This window comes from Osmerus eperlanus, chromosome 10 (genome assembly GCF_963692335.1).
Source record: "Osmerus eperlanus chromosome 10, fOsmEpe2.1, whole genome shotgun sequence".
Classification (NCBI taxonomy): Eukaryota; Metazoa; Chordata; class Actinopteri; order Osmeriformes; family Osmeridae; genus Osmerus; species Osmerus eperlanus.
Window position 1 is genome coordinate 12,290,699 of NC_085027.1, and position 24,234 is coordinate 12,314,932.

A 24,234-nucleotide genomic window follows, 5' to 3' on the forward strand; every position below is an offset into this window, starting at 1 on the left:
CTAGCGTGCAAGTCTTTTTCCATTCGTTTATCCTTCCCTCTCTCTGTAAATCCCACCCTGCTCCCTCTCTCGTCTCCCTGTGTGTAAAGAAGCTCTGTGAGAACAGGCTGAGGAATGATGGTGGGAGAACCAGGGAGAAAGAAAAGAGCATTTCACACTTCCTGTCTGGCAGTTTAGCACCAGGGTTAGAATGTCATCCTCAACCTGCTAATCTGCTGTCATCCTCAGCCACCTCCCACTGAGTGGAGAGGACGGGACTTAGCATATTTGTATACAGTATGTGTGTGTTCTGTTTAGTATGTGCATTCAAAAACAGGACAGCGTTTATGTTATAACGAGTGTGAATGGGTGTAGGTTTCTGTCCGCCGTGACAACAGGATGTGTTTGTGTGGGTGCGCGCGTGTGTGTGTACGCACGCATGCGCGCGTGTGTTTGTCCGGTGAGTCATAGTTCAGGAATCTTCAGTACTATTACACATGGCAGACAAAGACCCCTCACCAGTCACTCAACACCAGAGCCCTCTGGGAAAATGAGGCTTTCTGCTTCAGAGACAGACAGTGTGCAGGAAACTACTGTAGATTCACTGTTAACATTGTGTAACCATAATAACAAGCTTTAAGAAAGGAATTTGTGATGAAAGGACATGTTGAGCTGTCTTTGGGTCTTGGGTAAGAGCAGGAAGATGGGATTGACAGATACATATTAGAGCAGAGAAGTCTCAGGACTAGTCCATTCCTGGGTCTGGCAAACAACCTCAGCTGGCCTCCCCTGCTTTGTCCTCTGATCACCAGCACTACCAGTCATTACAGAGGGTGGGGGGCCAGTTTCACAAGCAGATGTCAGTCCAGAAACATTGGTGTTAGAATGTTCTCCTTTTTGTTGGCTTTTGTTTGCCTGTTTCCGATCGTGTTAGCTTGTTAGCTTTTGTTAAGTCGTGCTAGCTTGTGTGAGGTTGTGGTATTTTATGTTAGCTTGTATTAGCTTGTGTTAACTTGTGTTAGTTGTTCCCTGTCCTCAGGCTTTCCTGCTTACTCTCTCATACCTGCCCTCTGAACTCCTGAACGTTCCTCAAGCTGGGACTCTGCCCTCCAGAGAGGAGAAAGGAGCCACAGGAGGAGGACAAAGGAGGAGAGGCTGACAGAGTTATGAGTCAGTCTAGTGCGTGTGTCTGGGACTAGGATGTGTGTGTGTGTTTGGGGTCTTTGATGAGAAGAGTTGTGCGCCAGACTCTGTTTACGAATCTTTGGTATCTGTTTTTTCCTGTTCTGCAAACCTTTCATGTTCACAAATGTCTCTGGCTTGCTTTCAAAAGTTGAAACTTTAAATTGAATCCGTCTTAAATGTAGGATGGATGCAGATTCCAGATCATTAAACTTAAGTAACACACTGATTTAACAAGTATAATTCCATGGTTACACCGGATCCTAACAAGTCTCCGTGGTTACACCAGGTCCTAATCAGTCTCCACGGTTACACCAGGGCCTAACCAGTCTCCATGGTTACACCAAGTTCTAACCAGACTCGGTGGACTCCTGCATTCCCGCCCAGCTGACTCATGCGGTTGGGGGAACCGTTCTAGAACCCAAGACCTTCCCCTGAGATACGGTCCAGGCCTGGGTGCTCTCAGGAGTAGGAGGAGGGTTGTGGTCAAACCATGGTCGCCCTCCACCCCCCCTCCCCGACCTCAGAGAGCTCCAGACCTAAGAGCTGCTTCTCACTGAAAGGTTTTCAGTGTGTGATTGAGGAAATCCTGTGAAAGAGCTCTGCTACAATCAGCTCTCACCACATTCCCACACACTCCCTCCCCTCTCCTTGTACTTACTGTAGACATGCAGCATCTCTCACACTGCTCCAACAACCCTTTAACCCTGAGATGTCCTTCTCTGTGTGTGTGTTTGGTGTGTGTTTTTATTTTCCAATTTTGGTTTACACCTGTGTCATAAAAATGTCAGACCCCTATACTGGGTTTCATGGTTGAAGCCAGGAGCTGTTAAGGGGAGAGGCATGTATACATACCTCTCTGTAGGCTTATATGTATCCCCACTTGTGTGTGTGTGTGTGTAACCCTGACTACAAACCCACATGACTCTGACGTCTAAGCAGGCCTTGACTCTACTGTAATCTTAGCCAGATAAGCAGTCCTGAGTTCTGGGTGTGCATGAGGGAGACGGAGCTGTACTTGAGTTTCGGGCCTGGCCTCTGTGGAGTTTGTGTATGTGTGTGCGCGTGTGAACTGCGTGAATCTGACGGGGAGAACGAGAATCCCAGGAGAAGGAGAGGTGGAGGGATGTTGGAAGTAAAGGATGACACAATTAAAGGGGAAAGAAGTTTGTGGCGGGACGGACGGATGATGCGTGTCGGGAGATGGGCGAAATGACACGTGTCGTTCGGAACACTCGGGGTTTCCCTCCCTACTGGCCCGCTGCTGCTTGATTGCTGTTGGGCGTGTTTGTGGCCCAGCCCAGGCCGAGCACGAGGTCACAGGACAGATGTGCCTGTCAATGAGTTTATTACCCAATAGGGGGGCGAGGGGTTTATGAGCTTGGGAGGGATGGCAGGAGAGAGGGAGAAGGAAGGGGGGGGGGGAGAGGGGAATGGTAAGGGACAGAGATAGAGAGACAGAGAGAGATTTCCAAACACCATTTGGTGCAGTACTGGGAATACAGTGAAGTTAAAATGAGAAGACAGGAGGAAAGGTAGTGTGTGTGTGAGTGAGGGAATAGTCATTCAAACAAGTGGATTCCTGGTAGGCGTGTTGCTCTCACATGAAGGGAAGGGTGGGGAGAAGGTGCATCGTGAGTGTGTGTGTTTGTCTGTGCATGTGTGTGCGTATGTGTGTGTACTTGCATATGAGTGAGTAAATGATTTAGAGATTGAGAAAGAGAGACTCTTTGTGTGTGTGTGTGTGTGTGTGTGTGTGTGTGTGTGTGTGTGTGTGTGTGTGTGTGTGTGTGTGTGTGAGAGAGAGACAGATATTGATGTGCTCTGTGGAGCATGCCTGTTCTTGCTAATGCGGTTTTTGAACAGATGAGCAGGAGTTCTGTTCTGTTCATGCAGCAGCACTGTAGCACCCCAGTACCCTGTTCACTGATTGATTCATTAATACTGAGGTGAATGGTAGCCTGGAGGAGCCTGGAGGGAGTTACTATCTCTTTATCTCTTTAGTGTAACTCAGTTTCTCTCTCTCTCTCTCTCTCTCTCTCTCTCTCTCTCTCTCTCTCTCTCTCTCTCTCTCTCTCTCTCTCTCTCTCTCTCTCTCTCTCTCTCTCTCTCTCTCTCTCTTTCTCTTTCTATCTCTCTCTCTCCGCTATCCTGCATCAATGTGATTATGTAGGTTTTCTTGTCCAGGGTGGGGTAACTGCTCGGTATCTGACAGTTTTGACTGGCCAATAAAGACTTTTAGAAATCTAAAAATCTCTCTCTTTCTCTCTCTCACTCTCTTTGACTATATCTCTGTCTCTCTCTTTCTCCTTCTCCTTCACACACATACACACACACACACACACACACACCACAAACACACACACCAACTTCTTTCTGCAGCATGGCATGGGCTTGTGTTCCTTCCTGCCAGGGTCTCTTTCACGGGTCACATGATCTGTGCTATTTCCCTCCGCTGGTGTCGATCCCTGAGAACAGAGCTGGCCAGAACTCTGGTTCTGGGGCGACTGGTGCCAAACATGCTCCATTTGATCTCAGCAGAGGGGGAAAACTGTCACTTCATCTATCAATGATACAGTACAAACTCAGACTACAAACACACACACATGGTCCAAGGTCCTGGAAGTGATAGAACATGGTGTTGAAATTAAGACAGCTTCCGTGTTTCCTCATGACGGTCCTGTTGCCACTGGCTCCAGTGACTCACACATTCATTCACACATTCCTACATGTTTACGTAAACCTGGTCCTCACACATGCCACATCTATCTGTCTCCCCCTCCCTTTCCATCTCTTGTCCTATTCAACAGCTTCTCCTTTTCCTTACCAATGGAACTGAGAGTAAATCACTTGGGTTGTTGTGTGAATGTGTGTGTGTTTGTGTGTGTGTACACACGGCTGATGGTAGGCCGACTTGGCAGTAAATCAGCCAGCCAGCCAGCCAGCCTGTGTGTTTTTATCACCAGAGGGGAAACCTCTGCCATCTGCTGCTCTCAGAAACTCTCATCTCCTCCTCTCCTCCTTCACTCGCCCTTTCACTCCCCTCCCATCTCCCCTCTTCTCCTCATTCACTCCCTCCCACCTCCCCACCTCCCTCATCTCCAGTCTTCCATCAGGAGATATACAGGTTATTGGTGTCATAGACGGATGTGTTCTCAGTAACCTCTTTTGCAGTAGTACAGTTGTATTATCCAGTGAAATGACTGTGGTCTCGAGGGTGACTGGGCGTGTGTGTGTTCTATTTCGGGATGTTCCCAGGGTTGTGCCAGCTGTCCAGAGGATTTCTGTCCTATGAACAGTGACAGGATGATACAGTGATACACTGTAGAGGACAGGGCATAGAGAGCCAGGAGAAAGGACAAAGAGACAGAGAGGTAGAGAGGGGCAGGAATAGAAGGAGACAACTCTGATAACTGGTGAAATTGGAAGACGGCTTGTGTCTGGAGGCCCATAGAGCCCAGCGGCATGATGCTGTGCCATTAGCTTTATGTAGATTAGCATCAGAGTTAATTAACACTCATCTCTTTAATCACGAATGTCTGCCTGCAGGGCAGCACTGCAAATCGCCTCACTACCGCCCCCTGGTGTTAGCCTGAAGTGAGACAGTGGATGAGCCACTGTCTCTCTACTGGATCATCTGAAGAGTGTGGACCAATGTGTGTCACGCACGCACACACACACACAGAAACGTTAACCTTACTATCCTTTGTTGCAGCTAACCAGCTGTGCAGTCCTGCGCCTCTCACTTCCTCTCCATAGGAGTGCGACCCCAGAGTGGCCCTCACCTGACCCCTGACCCTTGATCCCTGGCCCCTGTCCTGCTGGTCAGACCCTGTCTTTGTCCCCCTCTGTCAGTTGCGGAGGCTGGACTAGCCTAGGGCAGGGGCCTTCTCCTCCCTCTCAATTTAGAGGATAGCAGAAGACCTAGATATCAGCTGGGAATGTAGGCCACATTCGTTTCTCACCAGAGGAATGAACTGGCGGTGACAAATGTTCATCTCAGCCTGTTCCTGCACACTCTAACCCAAGGGGGATGGGGGATGATGAAAGAGGGGTGGAGTGGTGGATGGAGAACGTTCCCTTGGCTCATGATCCCAATACCCCTCCTGTGATCATGTGACCAATTTGGTCCAGAGCCAAACATGACCTCATTTCCTGGTGCAGGTGTTGCTGGGCCCGCGAGAGCAACCGTAGAGAGCGAGCACGTTGAGCATCGCCTCCCATACCTCAGTGTATATCATCCTGGTAAACTAGAGCACTGCGCTGCTCTGGCAGAGAAAACCCCTGCAGCAAATGGTCCGGGCAGGGATCAAACCCAGGCCTCAGCCTGTGTGGTACACACTCATAACCGGTGAGCCCCCGAGCCTGTCTGGTTCTGACAAGACTCTCTGTCTGTCGGTGTTGGAGGTCCTGCAGCATGCAGGGTGTCCTGGCTCTGCTGCCCAGCCGCGGCTCCTTCAGATGGGCTTGGTTAGTGGAGAGAGCCTTCTGGAAGAATCCATCTTATTTATAGAAGCGTTTAATTCTGGGGTCGCTGACGCATGGGACCACGGTCTTGGAGAAGATTGTATCGACAGGCAAAGAGCTCCCAGACGGAGAAAAGCTGCTTTCATATTCCTCATCCTCTTTTCTCAGTCGGTCATCTCTCAGACGATATGGTTTCTATGTCTTACTTTAGAAACATACTGTCTGTTTTCACTCTGTTCCACGTTTGTTCATAGAGTTGGCTGAACAGAGTGTTTCTAAGTGTGTATGTTTAGTGTGTGTATATGCGGACAGTCAGTGACTGGTATGGGTATGTGCGTGTTCATTATCCACTCCAATTCCTTGTTCACATATTCTCTCGGATTCTGTCTTTCGTCTCTTAGTTGTTCTTCTTTGTTCCTTTCTTTACCCTCGTCCTTCCACATGCTTTTCCTTCTTGCTGTTTCCCTCCTAGTCATTCTGTCATGTCTCTGTTCTCACGCTCTCGCTCTCCCTACCTTCCTGTCAGCCCCTGATGAGGGTCAGATTACACACTTAACCAGAACCATGTACTCTACTGTACCCCCCAGCTTGACGTTCTCCCTCCCTCTCCTACTTCCTCTCTCTTGCTCGCTTTCTCTCTCCGTCCACCCCCCCTTTGTTCATCATTTTCTACTTTCACTTCTCTGTTTACGTCCCTCCCTCCCTCCCTCCTTCCCTCCCTCCCTCCATCTCTCCATGCTTTCCCTTCCCCCTGCTTCCCATCTTTAATCACCCCCCCCCCCCCCCTCCTTCTCTCTGTCTCCCCTGTTCCAGGTCTGGTTTCTACTGTGTCTGACCCTGATTCAGCTCAGGTTACTGTCTGGTCCTCCCCCCATCTTCTCTCTCTCATCCCTTCTTTCTCTCCTTCTCTGGAGCTTCTTATTCTCCATTGAGATTGTGTGTGTGCGTGAGTGTGTGTGTGTGTGTGTGTAGAGGACTGCAGCCACTGTCTGTGGTCCAGATGGGATCCTTTGTTGCTTATAATGTTTATTGATGTTTGTTTGTATTGATGGTTATGTGTGTGTTTAAATGTGCGTGAGGATGTGTGTATGTCTGTTTTATTTGAAGATACGTTCTTGTTTGAATTATACTGAAAAGGGCTTTGCCTGAAGCAGGGGAAAGTAATTAAACTGGAGGTCAGTCATGCATGGGTTCTATTAAACCACAAATATACACACACGCTCAAAAAGACACACACTTTTGTTTCTCTGGTCTGCTTTTGCTGTGTGAGTGCTTCTGGATTTCCTGGTTGCCATGGTGTCAGACTGAGGTGTGAATGGACATGCTTCAGGTCATTAGGTTTACGCAGTTACCATGGTATTGGTAGATGCCTCACTCATAATTGGCTTGTTTAAATTCCATCAGAATGTGGGAGGGCTTGGTAATCTCATCCATGTGACTGCTCATCTCCAGCCTGCTGGTGCTGGTCCTGGATCAGGGTTGAGATAAAGTTCCCAACTGGACTCAACCCGACCAGACTGAAATCAGGCCAGGGGATAAGAACTGAGAAGACCGCTGTACAGCATTACAGTAACTAGTTACTCCTTGAGGCCATAGCGTCTAGGTCATGTTAATGAAAGAGGGATGGATGGATAGATGAATAAAGGTAGAGAAGAGAGAAAACAACGAGTGGAGGACTGATGAAGGATGATTTGTTTAGACTCTAACTGTTGTTGTTGTTGTGTGTTTGTTTAGGGAGCAGGTCTACAGAGGAGGGCCATGCAGTCCTGAGAGCAGACCCTCTCTCAGATCCCCCCTCTTTCCCCGGATCTTCATCCTCCTCTTCATCGTCCTCGTCCTCACCATCGGCTCCGTCATGAACCACACCCCCAGCCCCCACCTGTCCGAGGCCTCCAAGTCGGGGGGTTCAGGCCTGCTGTGTGGCCTGGGACTGGGCCCTGACCGGGGGGTCCGTTCCCCAGACAGCCTGACCCACACCCCCAGCCCCACGGGGGGCACCCCCAGCTCCAGCCCCCCCCTGCTGCTGTCCCCGGGGCTGGGCCTGGGCCTGGGGGAGGCGGGGGGAGACTGGGAGAGCAGAGAGGAGCTCAGGCTGAGGGAGCTGGAGGAGGCCAGGGCCAGGGCGGCCCAGATGGAGAAGACCATGAGGTGGTGGTCGGACTGCACCGCTAACTGGAGGGAGAAGTGGAGCAAGGTGAGGATGATGATGATGGTGGTGGAGATGATGATGCACGAGGAGGGGGTTGATGATGATGGTGGTGGGGATGATGAGGGTGAGGATGATGATGATGGAAATGATGGTGGTGATGATGATGAAGATGATGATGGTGGTGGTGGAGATGATGATGATGTTAGAGGATGAGGTGAAAGAGGAGGATGGCGATGATGAGGCAGATGAAGAGAATGACGATGGGGACGCCGGGGACGTCACATAGCGGGGCACAGGGCGCAGCGTCTCACTGCTAAACAGAAGGCACAACCATCACACCATCAGATCCTCCTCCTCCTCATCACCACCTGCTCTTCATACAGGAGAATCCTGTTCCCCTCTGGTGACAGACACTGTTCAAACCCCGAGCTTGTCCCTCCTCAGGTGCGTTCGGAGCGCAACCGTGCCCGTGACGAGGTGCGCCAGCTCCGCCAGCGGCTGGACGCCATGACCAAGGAGCTGACGGGCGCACGGCGAGAGCGACAGGAACTGGCCTCCGAGAACGAGACCCTCCGACAGGACGCGCTGCGTCTCCGTGCCGACCAGTCCGCCTCCTCCCCCTCCCACGCCCTCCCCGTGCCCTCTTCGACCCCGCCTTCTCCGTCCTCCTCCTCCTCACAGCCCGCTGCGGACAGTACACAGGACAGGGTGGGGCTTACGGAGGGGGAGGGGCCTGGCAGGGTGGGGGAGGGGCCTGGCTCACCGGAACAGGAGCCAGTGAGAGACGTGGGGACAGACAAACTAGACAGACAAAAGGTGGGTCACATTCTAGAACCACAGAACCTAGAACACACACCTTACCGAGTTTCTCTGACGGAGCTTCCTGGATCAGAATCTGTACCAAATTAAAGCAAATCGCAGCTACTGGACTGGGCTGAACTTTGTTCTTGTAGATGAAAGTGGTGCAGATTCAGCTGTGCTAGCCAGGTCACATGACTTCAAAAGAACAAATTCACTTACTGGTGTTTCATCATCTAAATGAAAATCTCTCTCTCTATTTAGCTCGTTTTCTCTCTGACACACACACACACACATTAAATCATGTCAATGTGAGCCCAGCAGGTGTGGTTCGCTGCAGAGCCTAGAACTGTGAACTAACCGGAGGGAACAAAACATAAGAGAAAAACAGAGAAGAGAATAAAACAGAATAGTGACTAGCTACTCTGGAGGGGATTTGGTCCTAAAATAGAATCCCCTCACACACACACACACACACACACACACACACACACACACACACACACACACACACACACACACACACACACACACACACACCCCACACACACACACACATACATATCATGGTCTGCCCCTGGGGTCTCCCAGACAGATAGTTCTGCAGTGCTACAGCTACCTTATCCCCACAGCAGAGACCTGGTAGAGATATAAAGACTCTAGATCAAGAATCAGGTCCAGAGTCTAGATCCAGATGCAGGTCTAGAGTCTCCAGATCTAGAAGAAGGTCCATAAACTTGAGATCCAGATTTGGGTCCAGAGTGGAGCAAAATTTAGATTCATGTTTCTGTTTTTAGGATGGGTGTGTCTCCTATGCTTCCTGGCAAAGAGCTCTCACTGCTTAGTTGTATTCTGCTGCGCACACACACACACACACACACCGCTAACCAATGCTGCGAAGGTTTGGCTGAAGCGGCAGTGCATACAGATCAGTGTCATTACCAATCAGATATGACCTTCACCTAGTGGGGGCTGTGGTTTCCATGGTAACACACACCCCATTGCATAAACCGCACAGGAGTGTATCCAGGAGGTCTACCCTTCGGGCATAGGTAATTATGGTGATAACTTCTCAGCTTTTCTCATCCAGGAGCCAAAGAGAACATGGAAAATAATTACAACCTAACCTGGAGGAACAGACACACAGTCACACACACACACACACCGCAGACCTCCCCTCAGACAGCCATGTGTAATAAATCAGGTTAGATACACAGTGCTGTGAGCTGGACGGGAGGGGCCGCTCTCCTGCATCCATTTCCTGTTCCTGCATTGTTCCTCTCAGCCTCAGACATGCTCTGAGTGCTTCCACATGTGGCTCAGCCTGGGCTCAGCATGGAGATGCAGCCAGCATGCACTGCTGTAAAAAGCCTCTGGCGCCATCTGCTGGTGGGAGTGAACAACTGCAGTATTCATGTTTTTTTTTTACTCTGACCTGACATCATGTAACCTCTCTCTCTGTATTCCTTACCCCAACCCCCCCCCCCCCCACACACACACATGTCTCCCTCTTCCCACTTCCCACCTGCTTTCCTCCCCCTCCTCTTCTTCTTGTCCCCTCCCCCCCCTCCGCCCTCCTTCTCTCCAGGATTTGGAGTTGTTAGAGTCAGTGTTGCGGTCCAAGGGGGAGGGTCCAGACTCGTGGGACGCCCGCAGCGCCAACAGCCTGCGCTCGCCGCTGAGTCGTCAGGACCGGAGTCGTTTGCTCTGGGACGACATCAGCACGCTGGAGGAAGACTCCGGAAAGCTCAACGCTCTTCAGCTACGCCTCGACGAATCACAGAAGGTCCTGCTGAAGGAGCGAGAGTAAGGGGTGGACACACGCTGGGAGACAGAGAGAAAAAAAGAGGGAAAGTTGAAAAAAGAGAGGGTGGGAGAGATTGAAAGATATAGTCTGTGTTTGAGAATGTTTTAGTTACTTGTTGGACTCTTGCCATGCTCTTAAAGTAACCCATACCCCAATCTCTCTCTTTCTCTCCCCCTCACTCCCTTTCTCCAGAGATAAACATGCCCTCATTAAGAACATAGAGAAGCTGGAGGCAGAGCTGAGCCAGTGGAAGCTCAAATATGAAGAGCTAAACAAGACCAAGCAGGAGACACTTAAACAGGCAAGGCTTGGATGTTTCTCTTTGCCTCTCTATACCCCTCTACACCCCTTTAAACCCCTCTATACTCCTAAATATCCATTTCATCCTCCTCTATAACCCTCTAAACCCCTCCATACTCTGTTATACCTCTCTGTCCATCTCTCACCCTGCTCACATAGAGGGTGTAGTAACAGGAGTCAGGCTCTAGGTGGAGCTCTGAGATCAGCCAGCAAACAGACAGGCACGCTTGGCCCACTCTCGTGCAGGGCTGGTCTGTCTGTCGGCGGAGGCCGGGGGAGAAACACCCTGAATGTGATTGAGGGCAGAAGAGAGGGGCTGCCGAGCAGAGGGGGCGAGAGACAGGGCAATGACTGGGTGATAAAGGGGGGAGATAAGATGGATGGAGAGCGATCAGTAATGACTGTTTAATGAGAAGAGGAGTGAAGTGAAGGGCAGCAGGGCAGGTGAATCCGAATTAGTTGAAGTTAAAGTATCTGAGGTTGAGCTGGGACAAGGTCTCCCGCACAGGCGTTCACATGTGCACACACACACACACGCACACACACAAGCACACTGTGCGCACAAATAAATTGGCCTTTTGACGGTTTTAATTATAATACATTTGGAGAGAGAGGCGGGAACGCAAGGAGAGACAGAGGTGAAGACGTGCAGGAAATGGCCCAGGCCGGAATTGAACCCTGGCCCCTGTGTTAGCCCCTAAGACGCCCAATAAATACACAAATATACACACGAACGCACACCAACCCACCCAAACACACGTACACACGCTCTGTGACGCTCAGACTCTGTGCCCCAGGTGAACCTGCTGAAGGAGATGCACCAGGACGAGCTGGGCCGGATGTGTGAGGACCTGGAGGACGAGCTGGGGGCCAGAACCAACATGGACAAGAAGCTGGCCGAGCTCCGGGCTGAGGTGAGCAGCACTCCCACGGTGTTAGAGGTCTGGGCAGACTCCAAGGGTGGATGGTATGTGTGAGTGTATGTGCGTGTGTGTGTGTGTGGAGGGGGGGGGGGGGTGGTAACACCAATAGGAATGGACTTAAAAAGTTTGAAGTCTGAAGCCCCCCAGCCCCCCTTCAATTTTAACATTGAAGGTGAGGTAGTCCAGAACAGTCCGTGATTCAGAGTCCTCTCTGAACTCCTCTGGCACCTTTCACAGTCATTGCCTGATTTCTCCTCCACTGTGGTCTCTCTCCCTCCCTCGTCGCCTGTCTCCCCCCCCCCCCCCCCCTAGATGGAGCGTCTGCAGGTGGAGAACGCGGCGGAGTGGGGCCGGCGGGAGCGTCTGGAGACGGACAAGCTGGCGCTGGAGCGCGACAACAAGAAGCTGCGTGCGCAGGCCGAGGACCTGGAGGAACAGCTGGCGCGCAAACGCCGCCAGGCCGCCAGCGCCCTCGACACCGACCTCAAGACCATCCAGACGGAGCTGTTTGAGAGGAACAAGGTGAGTCAATACCCCTCTATACCCTTATGTACCCCTTCAGACTCATCTATACCAATCTGTACTCTAAAACTCTCACCTCTCCACCCCTCTGTCCTCCTCCAAACTCCTCTATACCCTCCTATACACACACACACACACACACACTACTCCTCAATGCTCTATACTACTCTAGATCCTCTATACGGCTCAATTCCTCTCCTCACCCCACGACAAACAGCCTGTTATGCCACAGCGGTGGACACAGAGAATGTATGTGATGGATCTGTTTCCGTGTGGCGTTGAGAGCAGCCTATCGATCGGTACGGAAAGGGGAAACACACCGAGCGATTAAGACACTGTGCCGACACACACACACACACACACAACACACACACACACACAACAAAGTGTGATTGATACCAGAATCATCTCCCGGCCCAGACCCTGGGAACGATGGTCCACTCTGAGATTGATGCTCGCTGTCCTTCAGTAATACACACTGCCTGGGGGGGAACACAGGGAATGGGACTGCTGTACGTGTGTGTGTGTGTGTGTCCACTGTTTATCGTCACCCACAGTATCTCTTTGTGCACGGTCTGTCATCTTGTGTGTCATCTAACTTGTGTTATTGTTGTGTGGAAGACATCTTGAGCCCAAGCCTATCGATTGAACTGGTAAAAGGGAGAGGTATTGATACATGAGTGTCATCGCGGGCCCAACTACATGGAGAGGTGTTGATGCATGAACACAATCCCAGCCTCGTGGTGTCGTCTCCAGGCTGGGCGGGCAGCGCTGCGTCTCCCTGCCTTCTCAGAAGGGCTAACAGTGTTAGCTAGCTCTGACGTCTCTCTCATCAGGATTTCTCTGTTGCACCTCTCCTTTGCCTTGTAGCACACACACCTCCGCCTGTTGGGGGTGGTGTGTGTGCGTCTCTGTGTGTGTGGATGTTCCTCTGTGTTTGTTTGTGTGGGTGTGTGTGTGCATCTTTCTGCGAGTGTGTGTGTGTGTTTGTGTGTGTGTAAGAGTTGGACCCTTATTTGGTGGAGACAGTGCGTGACATTGGTTCTATATGCCAAGTTAGCCAACACACACGCGCACACATATGCACATGCACACACAGACACACACACACACACACACACACACGGTTGCCAGCATCCCCATAGAGATCTGCCTTTCCCCATCGTTGTTCCTCCATCTGTGTGTGTGTGGGGGTGCCAGTGTAGTTCATTCGGAGACCTCTTTGTGCTTTACTCGTCTTGTCTCTCCCCTGCATCAGTGTGTGAGTGTGCTGAAGGTGACAGAGGAGCCCAGCTATAAATCCTGATGTCTTATACCACGCTACGTCTGCCACGCGCAGGCACCGCCATACATGACAAATACATTTACTGTAATGCAGGCTGAAGTCACCCTAGATGTGTGTGTGTGTGTGTGTTTGTGTGTGTGTGTGTGTGTGTGAGAGAGAATGTTTGACAAGGAAAGGGGCGAGGGTTGTTTACGACGGGTCATATTTTTTCCACCTTCAACGTCACAAAGACAGGATCACACTCAGCCAAGCACCAATGTGTTTGCACATGCGTACATGCTCGTATGGTTGTGCACATGAAGGCGTGCACAAGATACATTGCTACTCCAGAAGCTATTCCCCCCCTTGCCACCCCACCCCCACCCCCCTCCGAACCCGTGCCCCCCACCCCTTTGCCCTCCACATCCCATTAATACTGATAAACCCACCCAGAGCCAAGACAGCCACATTAGACACACAGCTGCTCCCCTTGCACTCTGAGAGCCCCCACCACCACCACCACTGTCCCCAGGACTCAGGCCTGAGCAGCCGATCACAGATCTCTCTGATGGATGAGGCCATAGAGAGCTCTGTTCTTCGGTGCTCGGCTGCTTTACCTGACAGATGGAGCCACTCAAACTGATGCCTATGACTAACAGGTCACATTAGCTATGTTCATTAGGACTCTAAAGACTTATGCATATAAGTGTGTGTGTGTATGTGTGTGTGTGTGTGTGTGTGTGTATGGGTGTGTGTATGGGTGTGTGTATGTATGCAAATGTGCTCTCCTGGTGTGTGCTGGCAACATCTGGGGTTAGTTGGTGTGAAATGATATTATAGCTTGGGCTTCTCTCTTGGTGTTTTTCCATTTAATGCCTGCTGTGAGTCGATGTGTGTGTGTGTCTGCTGGTGTGTGCCAGTGTGTGTGATAGAGCTGTGCCCTCCGTCAGTCTAAGTGGCCCTATTAGAGGCAGGTAGTGTGTGTGGTTGGGAAGAGTAAATGACAACCTACCCACTGGGTTATATATGAACATCCCCTGACACACGCTGCATTTAACAAGCACACACACACACATATTTTATCCTGACACACACATACACGCTCACATCACACATACACACGAGGACACACACACGTACAGTATACTGACACACACATTCACTCACATCACACATACACACAAGCACACACACACACACACTGTATACTGACACACACACACTCACATCACACACAAGCACACACACAAGGACACACACCCACACATAAAAACACACACAAACAGTGCATACACACACAGACACCCATGCAGTTCCTAAACACACACACACTGACACACACAGACACACACACACAGGCTCTCAGAATCCCAGCATGTTGTAAATGGGAAATAACAGAGAGCAGTACCACAAACACACTCCTACAAGCAGAGGTAGCATGTAGGGAATCAGTGTGCACGTGTGTGTGTGTGTGCGCTTCTTCATGTGTATGCGTGTGTGTGCTGTTCTCTGTGTGTGTGCATGCGTATGTGGGTGTGCTTGTGTGTGTGTGTGTGTGTGTGTGCCTGCTACAGTAAGTCTGTAAGTGTTCCTGTACTGCAAGGAACACTTATCCAGATTCCAGTCAGGAGCTGAGCTAATTGAAGGCAACAGGCATTTGAGGCTGGACCACTGAGATAACTGTGTGTTTACGTGTGTGTGTGGGTGTGTGTGCGTGTGTACGTGTGAGTCTGTTTTAAGTCTTCAAACCTTCTCCACTGCTTTCTGAAAAGATGATGTTAATCCTCTGAGTGGAGAAGAAGACAGGAGAAAGAGAGGAAGTGGAGGAAGTGTGCTGTATGTCAGCAAAATGAGAGAGAGAGAAAGATAGAGAGAGAGAAAGAGAGAGAGAGGGAGGAAGGAAGGAAGGAAGGAGAAGGCAGGAGAAGTGAAGGTCAGAGGACAAGGCAGGGTGTACCTGCCAGAGAGAAAAGCCCACTTCCTGTTTGGATTAGCCAATGAGGAGCAGCCCGGGGAGCCTCTGCCTTGTGAGTTCCTGTGTGGTGTGGAAGTGACGCCTGTCTGCTGGTGTTGCAATTGGGGTAACGAGGGCGCCCTGCGGCTAGGTGCGGCGGGAAATTGGCGGTAGTTGCCGGGGGCAACCCCAAGGCTGTTCACCTGCTCAGCCAATTACTGCATATAGTCCTGTCCTGTAACTGCTCTGCTGACTCACAACCAAACCTAGCCTGGGGCTAACCTGTAAATATACACATACTAGTGATATGTAGTAATATATTGGTGTATATACTATTGATAAATATTTGTGGAACATATGTGATATTAGCAGGTATTTAACTTTGTGTTTCTTTATAAAATCTTGTCATTTCAAGGTGCTGGCAAATCATGTTTGGTTCTGTAGCTTCCTAAATTGAAGGTATTCCTTCTGATGTTGAACACTGATACTGTCTTTAAGTGCATTCGTTTGGAATGTGTTCAGAACGGTAGAGAGCTGACCAGATGAATAACCGTAGTAACTGTTAGATATCTGTCATTGTTCACTAGAGTCCTCTTTATCTCCTTTCTTCCTTTCTTCTTCTCCTTTACTCTCTTTCTCTTCTTACCTTTCCTACCTACTCTTTATCCTCCTCATCCCTCCAAATCTCCTTCCTTGCTCCAGCCCCTTCTCCCTCCCGCTCCTTCCTCCATACTACCCATCCATCTTTCCATCCCTCCTTCTCCCTCCTTCCCAACCATGTTCCATCCCTTCCATCCCTTCCATCTCTCCCTCCTTCCAAACCTTAATTTCTCCATCCCTCCCCCTCTCTCCGTCCCTCCGTCCCTCCCCTCCTCCCTCCATCCACCCCTCCATCTCTCTGGCATTCAGTCTTCATAGGGTTGAGCAATTCCTGACCAATCCCGTTGCAGCAATGTAATAGGCCTATCTCCCCCAGGCCTTCTCATAATCAACCCAGCTCAAAGCTGTTCTGTGTGTGTGTGTGTGTGTCTGTATGTCCGCATGCATGTGTGTGCGCATGTGGTATTGAATGAATTATACCCACGTTCAATATAATAAAAAAGCCAATAGGGGGTGAGGGAATATGAGGGTTTAAGAAAAAAATAATATATATAAATATATAATCTCAGTTCTGGTTCTTTCTAGGTATATGTAGTGTAAAGTATTTAGTATATAGTGTCCATGTATGTAGTATGCACTGTAGGATACTGATTGATATTCCCTTGGTCTTTGTGTGTACTTCCCTGAAGAGATCGGGCTGTTCTGACTGCTCATACAGGGGTGCATGTTGACTTACTTGAAAAATGTGTGTGTGTCTGTGTGTGTCTGTGTGTGTGTGGTGTGTCTTTGTTTCATTGGAGCAGATGTTGTGGCAGACTTCAGGGTCTGTCCAGTCAAGGAGAAATATTTAACAGCCTGTCTCACGTGACACACACACACACACACACACACACACACACACACACACACACAAACACTCTGCAGTCAATCTAGCCCTCTTTATATATTTACAGAGAGGATATGGCAGTGTTTGCCCCTGTCTAACTAGGTCTCAGAAGGGGGTTGTTACTGCAACAGTGTAATTGTATTATCTATGACTTTTCAGTTTTTGTGTCTCCCTCTTTTGACTCCTTCCTTCCTTCTTTCTTTCCTTTTACTTCTTCTTGATTGTATCCACATGATTGCATGCAAACACACACTCTTTCAAATGTGCTTAAGTCAGTCATTCTAATAAAAACTCAGGTATGTGATTATGTGGCATGCCAGTGTGTTGAAATGTGCAGAAATGTGTGTGTGTGCGCGCGTGCGCGTGTTCTTCAACATATAGATCATTCAGTCTATCCTCTCACATGTTTTATTGAAACCACTGTGCGCTTGTGAATCCATCTCTCCTACCACCACCCCCCCCCCACTCTCTTCTCTGTCTGTCACCCTTCTATCCCCGGCTATCCTCTCTCTCTCTCTCTCTCTCTCTCTCTCTCTCTCTCTCTCTCTCTCTCTCTCTCTCTCTCTCTCTCTGTTCTTCCATTCAGGACACTGGCTGTGTCCCTCGGTATGTGTCTTTGTGTAGGCGCTGTCTCCTCTCTGTGGAGGGGGAGATCTGCTCCTGCTGGAGGGGTGTGTGAAACCCACAACAGGGATGGGTTCCTTCAGTTTGTTGAAAAATGCATGTCCTTTGTTCCATCATACAAAAGAGCTTAAGCGCTCCTTCCTGTATGGATAGGTGTGAACTAGACCTGACCTCTGTGCTGCTCAGAGCTACGTTCCTCCTCTCCTCTTCTCCCCCCGTCCTCTCTTTATCATGTTTATAATTCATGTGATTTAATCGCCTTTGTTCTTATTCAGCATCTCTGTCCTGGACATATTTATGCCATCTTCCTCCACCCCCATTTCCTCCCTCAATCCCCCTTTCATTCCTCCACCCCCCTCTCCTTTCCTTATCCACCTTTCTCTCTTTTCAATCATGTACTCGTCTCCCCTCCCCCCCTTTTTTTATCCCCCTTCTGTATTCACCCTCTCATCCTCCCACTCTTTTTGTTTAAACAGAGAATTATTCTCTCTCTCTGTTGGAGATTCAGCCTACATCTTTAGAAGTCTCTTTTGAACCCTTTCCCTTGTGATATCAACACACACTATCAACCATGATGTGTGTGCGTGTGTGCAAGTGTGTGCGCGTGTGTGCAGGTTTGTGTGCGTGTGCAGGTGTGTGTGTGCGTGTGCAGGTGTGTGCGTGTGTGATGTAGCAACCCTTGACAGTCACAAGTGAGTGAGAAAAATTCAATTTAAGGGAGTCGGAGAGAGACAACAGAAAAGAACACTGCCTGTTGTTTCTTTTAACGAAAGGGAACAATATTCAAATTGGCAAAAAAGGAAATCACAGTTCTCAGGGATTCTCTTCGGGGAGGCTCGCTGCACCCAGGTTGGCCATTATGTGAGGAATAAAACAGAACACGTCAGGTAATCACACAGAGATATTTGTGCCAGAGACCGTCTCTCACCCCATCTCTGGCTTGAGGCATGCTCTCCTGTCTGGCTGTGTGGCAGCCTGCACACAACCTCCTGGTCTTCAGACTGCAGGAATTAGGGTTGAAAGAATAACACGCTAAACGTTGTTGTTGTCGAGCTCATGGTTCCTGAAAATGCTTTGAAAAAGGCTTTCTAATGGAGGACATTGGCACCGACCAGGGAGCTGCTGTGTTTCCGTGGCAGTGATCGGAGCTTCTTGGCTATTAGCTGAATGGGCAGTAAGTGCTCTTGAAGAGCAAGCTCTATTATTGATAAGGTGCTCAGTGTACTATCAAGTGTTCCTGAGAGGCCCTCTCACCAGGACATCTCCTGAAGGTCTGGCCCTCACGTTTTCATCAGGCACTGACACAGCAAAAATGATAGGAGGAAGACAATTTTCGTTGCATAACACAATGTTACAGCACAGAGTACAGTACAGTACTGTCTTATGTCAGACCTCGGCGTTCTACCTCCCGTAGGAAGGTGGCACACTGTGAGACTGACCCTCTGGTAGAGCGCACCATGGATCCCATCCTGGAGTCTGGAAAAACAAAGAAAATACATTCACCGGGCTTTGTCAGCATTGGTTACCGTCAAACTGATTTGCGGCGATGTGGAATGGACTAACGATCTGTCACCTTCCCCCCCTTTTGTCTCCCCCCCCCCCCATCCCCCCTCCTCATCCCCCCCCCTCCCCCCCCCCCCCCCCCCCCCTCCCGTGCTCAGGAGCTGGCAGACATGCGGCATGTGCAGGCCAAGCTGAAGAAGCAGTACCAGGAGAAGACAACAGAGCTGGCACATGCCAACCGCCGCGTGGAGCAGCACGAGGCCGAGGTGAAGAAGCTCCGCCTGAGGGTGGAGGAGCTGAAGAAGGAGCTGGGGCAGGCCGAGGACGAGGTGGGGTGCGCCCGCACACACACACACACACACGCACGCATGCAGAATGATGTATTAGACGCTTCCTGCATGGTAAAAATCCAAGAAGACAGTTGGATCATTGTGAGTCTGTGTGCGTGCGTGTCTCCGTGTGTGTCTGCCAGCTGGATGAGGCCCTCAACCAGACCAGGAAGCTGCAGAGATCTCTGGATGAGCAGGTGGAACAGTCAGAGAACCTCCAGGTCCAACTGGAGCACCTGCAGTCCAGGTAGGGCTGTCACACACACTGACACACACACACTGCTGTTAGGACTCTGTATGAGCTAGGTTCTGTCCAGACCCTAGTAGTGTAGCAGTGTGTCAGCTGTGCCCTACTGATGGGAGGTAGAGGAGGAGATTAGCTCACTGTGGGGCTGGTGTGTCAGCCTGTCAGCTACACTAGCTCTCACCGTAGAGTCAGTCTATCAGCCTACACACCCAGCTTAACCACCACCGGCTCTTTCTGTTCTCCTCTCTCTTTCTCTCTCAATATTTCTTTCTCTCCCTCTAGTGCTTTCTCTCTCTTTCTTTCTTTCTTCCTTTCTTTCTTTCTTCCTTCCTTTCTTTCTTTCTTTCTTTCTTTCTTTCTTTCTCTCTCTCTCTCTCTCTCTCTCTCTCTCTCTCTCTCTCTCTCTCTCTCTCTCTCTCTCTCTCTCTCTCTCTCTCTCTCTCTCTCTCTCCCTCTCTCTCTCTCTCTCTCTCTCTCTCTCTCTGTCTCTCTCTCTCTGTCTCTTTCTCTCTCTCTTGACAATGCATATGTCTCTCACTCTCCCTCTTTCTCTCTCTTGCCCTCCTCCCTTTTCCTCCCTGTCTAGTTCGCCCACTCTCCTTTTTTTCTGACGGCCCCCCTCCTCTCTGCCATCTCTCTCTCTTTCTCTCTGTCTCTCTGTCTCTCTCTCCCACTCACTATACCTTATCATTCTGCCCGCGTTCCATCTCATGCCCCCGAACAGCCAATCGCAAGCCTCTTAGCTGCAGGTTACCGTAGTAACAGAGAGTCTCTGTGCTGCTAAATGGTGCCGGCCCCCTGCAGGCCACCACAGCACTGACACACTGGCACATTGTTTGTCCATGCACAGGTCTTCTTGGTGTGTGTGTAGGTATATATGTGTGAGTGTGTGTGTGTGCCTGATCTGAGCTGTAGGTAGACCTAGATGAGACTTGGTTTAGTTGACCTAAGATAGTAGACCTGTCCTAGTAGACCTGGGTTAGACCAGGGTTAGTAGACCTGGGTTAGACCAGGGTTAGGAGACTTGGGTTAGACCAGGGTTAGGAGACTTGGGTTGGATCTGGGTGAGTGAGACCTTGGGTTAGTAGACCTGGGTGAGACTCTCTCTTCGGCTATTTCTCTATCATCTAATCTCTTCTCTCTCCTCCTTTCCTCTTCTCTCCTTTCCTCATCTCCTCTCTCCTCTTCCCCAGGGCTGCACAGTGGTGCGCTCTACCAGGCTTGCCTAGTCTATAACCATAAAGCTGATGTCTAAATCAATACTGCACAATCAGACAGGTGATCCGGGAAAGACTCTGTCCCTCAGGAATTCCCCCTTAGCACCGGAGGGTGTTGTGTGTGTGTGTGTGTGTGTGCACAAGTGGAGAGAAAGATGATTGGTTCAGCAAATGTTTTTTTTTATTGTGGCTTGTTAGTCCTTCCTCCTCATAGATTCAACAGTGGACTGGATTAACTTGTCTGGCTCTTGTGCTCCCACACACACACTCTCTCTCTCACACACACACATTCTCAGGACCTCTGACCTCTGAGTGTTATGGCGCTTATAACAGCGCTGAGGTCAGGGGTGCCAGCCCGACCAGGAGGGTTGAGGCATGTGTGTGTAATGGTCTGAAAGCAACACAAGGGGAGGCCCATAAGCAGACTCTCTTCTCCTTCTGTGTCTCTTTCCACGTCTGGTTGGTCTCCTTCTCACAGTTTCTGTTGACCTCCATCTGTCTTTACTCCTCTGTGTCTTTCATAATACCGCTCTCTCACTCTCTCTTTCTCTCTCTCTCTCTCTCTCTCTCTCTCTCTCTCTCTCTCTCTCTCTCTCTCTCTCTCTCTCTCTCTCTCTCTCTCTCTCTCTCTCTCTCTCTCTCCCTCTCTTCCTCTCTCTCTCTCTCTCTCTCTCTGCCTGTCTCCCTCTCTACCTCTCTACCTCTCCTTGCTTCTCTCTCTCACTGCTTCTCTTTCTCTTGAGCTCTCTCTATGTGTCAGGGTATCTAGGTAGTGTGCTGTATGATAGTGTAGTGAGACTCATGTCTTCCTGCCTTGAAGATAAGAGCCCTCATTAACCAATACATATATGTGGCTTGTCTTGAGAATGGCAGGTTGATGGTCTACAAGTGCACTCTGGTCAAATGTTTTTGTGTGTATCTTTATATTTACTTGTGTGTGGAGGTTGATGGGTGTGTGTTTCTTTGGCCAGCCGGCATTTGGTAAGCCCCTAATGCTCTGGCCTCCACAACCAATTAGAAACTAGAGAAAATAAAGGAGGTTGTTGTGTATTGATTTTCCCTTTGCTGTAGTAGCTTTGTCTCTTTAGCACAATCAAGGGGCCGATTCAGACTGCAAATGTGATGTGTGTGTTTGTGTGTGTTTGTGTGTGTGTGTATGCAGCTTCCACAGTTCCCGGTTGAGGACGTAGGAGCTCAAAGTTGTGGTTTAAAGCTGCCAATGTTGACAGCTGTGTGTGTGTGGGTGTGTGTGGGTGTGTGTGTGTGGGTGGGTGTGTGTGGTGTATGTGGGTTTACTGGAGCAGAGGTGCTGAGGCTGTAATGTGATCTAAGAGGCAGATAAAGAAAGACAAAATGAGAAGAATGAGGAGATGGGAGGATGGAGAAAGGAGAGAAGGAGACCGAGACAGGAAAAGAACGGGTGGGTTCGAGAAGAGAAGCAGGACAAGGGAAAGGAAAGGACGAGGACAGGAAAGAGAGAGATTGATCATTAAAAAAAATTAGAATGCATTCAATACATTGTGGTTTAGTGTATAGTAGTGTGCTAGTATGATTCTTAGATCGTTTATTAGAACGTTAGTGGCACATCAAGGATTAGTGGCTTCTCCTGTTCTACCGGAACCCTAGGAGTGTCGACAATCTGTCTCTCTATTTAAGTTTCATTCCTTCTTAATTATAGGACGTTGTAGCCGTCACCCGTCCCCGGGGAGGTTTCTGGCCTGTTTGCTGCAGTCCTCTATTAGTTCCTCAAGTTTTGTGGAGAATGATGAGAGAAGCAACTGCTGCAGAATTTGATAAATGATGTCAGTATGCCTGGCGCATAATCTCTCCTCTCCTTCTGTCTCACTGTCTCACTGTCTCTCTGTCTCTCTCTCTCTCTCTCTCTCTCTCTCTCTCTATCTCTCTCTCCATGTTTCTGTCTCTCTATGTATCTTACTCTGTCTTTGTGTCTGTCTTTCTCTCATTCTCTCTCTCTAGGTTGGTCTCTCCTTCTCTCCCTGCTATCCTTCCATCTCATCTCTTTCTCTTCACACCTCACCTTTTCCCTCCTAATCCCCTCTTACCCCCCCCCCCCCCCCTATATGTATGAATAAGTGACTCATTCTCAGCACTGGCTGAGCTCAGTTCCTAAGTGCTGCTGTATAATTTATCTCAGAGGTGTGTGTGTGTGGGTGGATGAGGGCGTGTGTGTGTATGTGTGTGGCTGAGAGCGAGAGATATGTTCTATGTTTGTCTATTATAGCCTGCTCTCCATAGTCCAAAATAAGCTTCTGTTTTCTGATTTGCTGGTCCAATCTCTAGACCAATCAGCATTAAGACACTGTTGTTTTGCTGCAGCCAGAGATTGTGTCCATGCAGGGATGACACACCAAAGCCTTTTACCTGTCACTCTGTCACTCTGTCACTCTGGTGTTCTTACTCACTCTATCACTCTGTCACTCCTTTTCATCTTTTCATTCTATTCTCTTCAAGGAAGATCTATTGTGAGTGATAGATTCCTCTATCCTGTTCAGACTGTCTTAACTGTGTGTTGGTGTGTCTGTACAGACTGACAGTAGTGAACTGTGTGTTGGTGTGTCTATCCAGACTGCGTCGGCAGCACAACCCAGGTCTGTTTGGGAAGATGAGGTCGGCCCGCTTCAGCCCCGATCACCCAGACGGCCCGGCCAGCGACCCAGAGGAGGAGGAGGAGGAGCTGCAGATACAGATCCCCTGAGACACAGGCACACACGCACCCACACACACTCATATTCTCCCTCTTTCTCTCCTCTCCTCCCTTTCTCCTCCAAACACACAGAGCTCTGTCAGATTTATTGACAGATAGGTCTCTCCTCTGTCCATGCCTCCCCCATCCCCCCTCACCCCCTCCTTGTCCCTGTCTCCTCCCCACTGCCCACCTATCACACTTACCCCTGTCCTCCCTCACCTATTCTGCCCACTGCCCCTCACCCCCAGCAGCCCCATGTCTCCCCCCCCCCCATGTCGGAGAGAATGAGGGTGGCAGGCTGTAGCACCACCTCGTAGCACACACACACACCTACATACAGACACAAGGGGACCAAGCAGTTTCTACCGGTCATCACATATTTATGTTATTGTTATTGTTCTGTTTTTATAATTGATCTGTACCACAGTGTTTTTGTTTTTGTATTTAGCTTAAATAAATGTTACTAAAATGTTATATAAACCTAATGGTCTAGCTCTTTCTTTATTATTGCTTGTCTAAAGCACGCACACACACAAACCTACATGGACAATCTCTCTCTCTCTGTCTCCTTTTCTCTGTATGTCTCCATCTCCCTGTCTCTCCCAATTCTGACACACAGGTTCACAGGAGGGGGATTGTCTCCATGGCAGCTCTCCGGAGACTGTGATGAGAGAGAATCAGAGCAGTGATAACTCGGACTCCTGGCTCTCAGCTCCCTGTTCTAGCCCACACTGGACTTAGGCTTGGCCTCCAGCAGACCACTAATTATAGCAGTC

The 24,234-nt window shown here is 49.7% G+C and overlaps 1 protein-coding gene across 2 annotated transcripts in view; it reads left to right on the forward strand.

The window, feature by feature from the left end:
• Positions 1-23,938, forward strand: part of ccdc102a (coiled-coil domain containing 102A) — a 33,530-nt gene extending 9,592 nt beyond the window's left edge. The window contains exons 2-11 of one of the 2 annotated variants that reach the window (XR_009931507.1): positions 7,363-7,822; positions 8,222-8,593; positions 10,164-10,381; positions 10,575-10,683; positions 11,480-11,596; positions 11,918-12,127; positions 19,117-19,287; positions 19,431-19,534; positions 23,338-23,531; positions 23,634-23,938. Coding sequence is in view for 1 of the 2 variants with exons in the window: in XM_062471688.1 (XP_062327672.1) it covers positions 7,484-7,822; positions 8,222-8,593; positions 10,164-10,381; positions 10,575-10,683; positions 11,480-11,596; positions 11,918-12,127; positions 19,117-19,287; positions 19,431-19,534; positions 23,338-23,467 (1,770 nt within the window). In the remaining variant the exon portion in view is untranslated. Of the gene's footprint in view, positions 1-7,362; positions 7,823-8,221; positions 8,594-10,163; positions 10,382-10,574; positions 10,684-11,479; positions 11,597-11,917; positions 12,128-19,116; positions 19,288-19,430; positions 19,535-23,337 lie in introns of both variants that reach the window. The other variant, XM_062471688.1, reaches the window with a different exon arrangement.
• Positions 23,939-24,234: the final 296 nt, after the last annotated feature.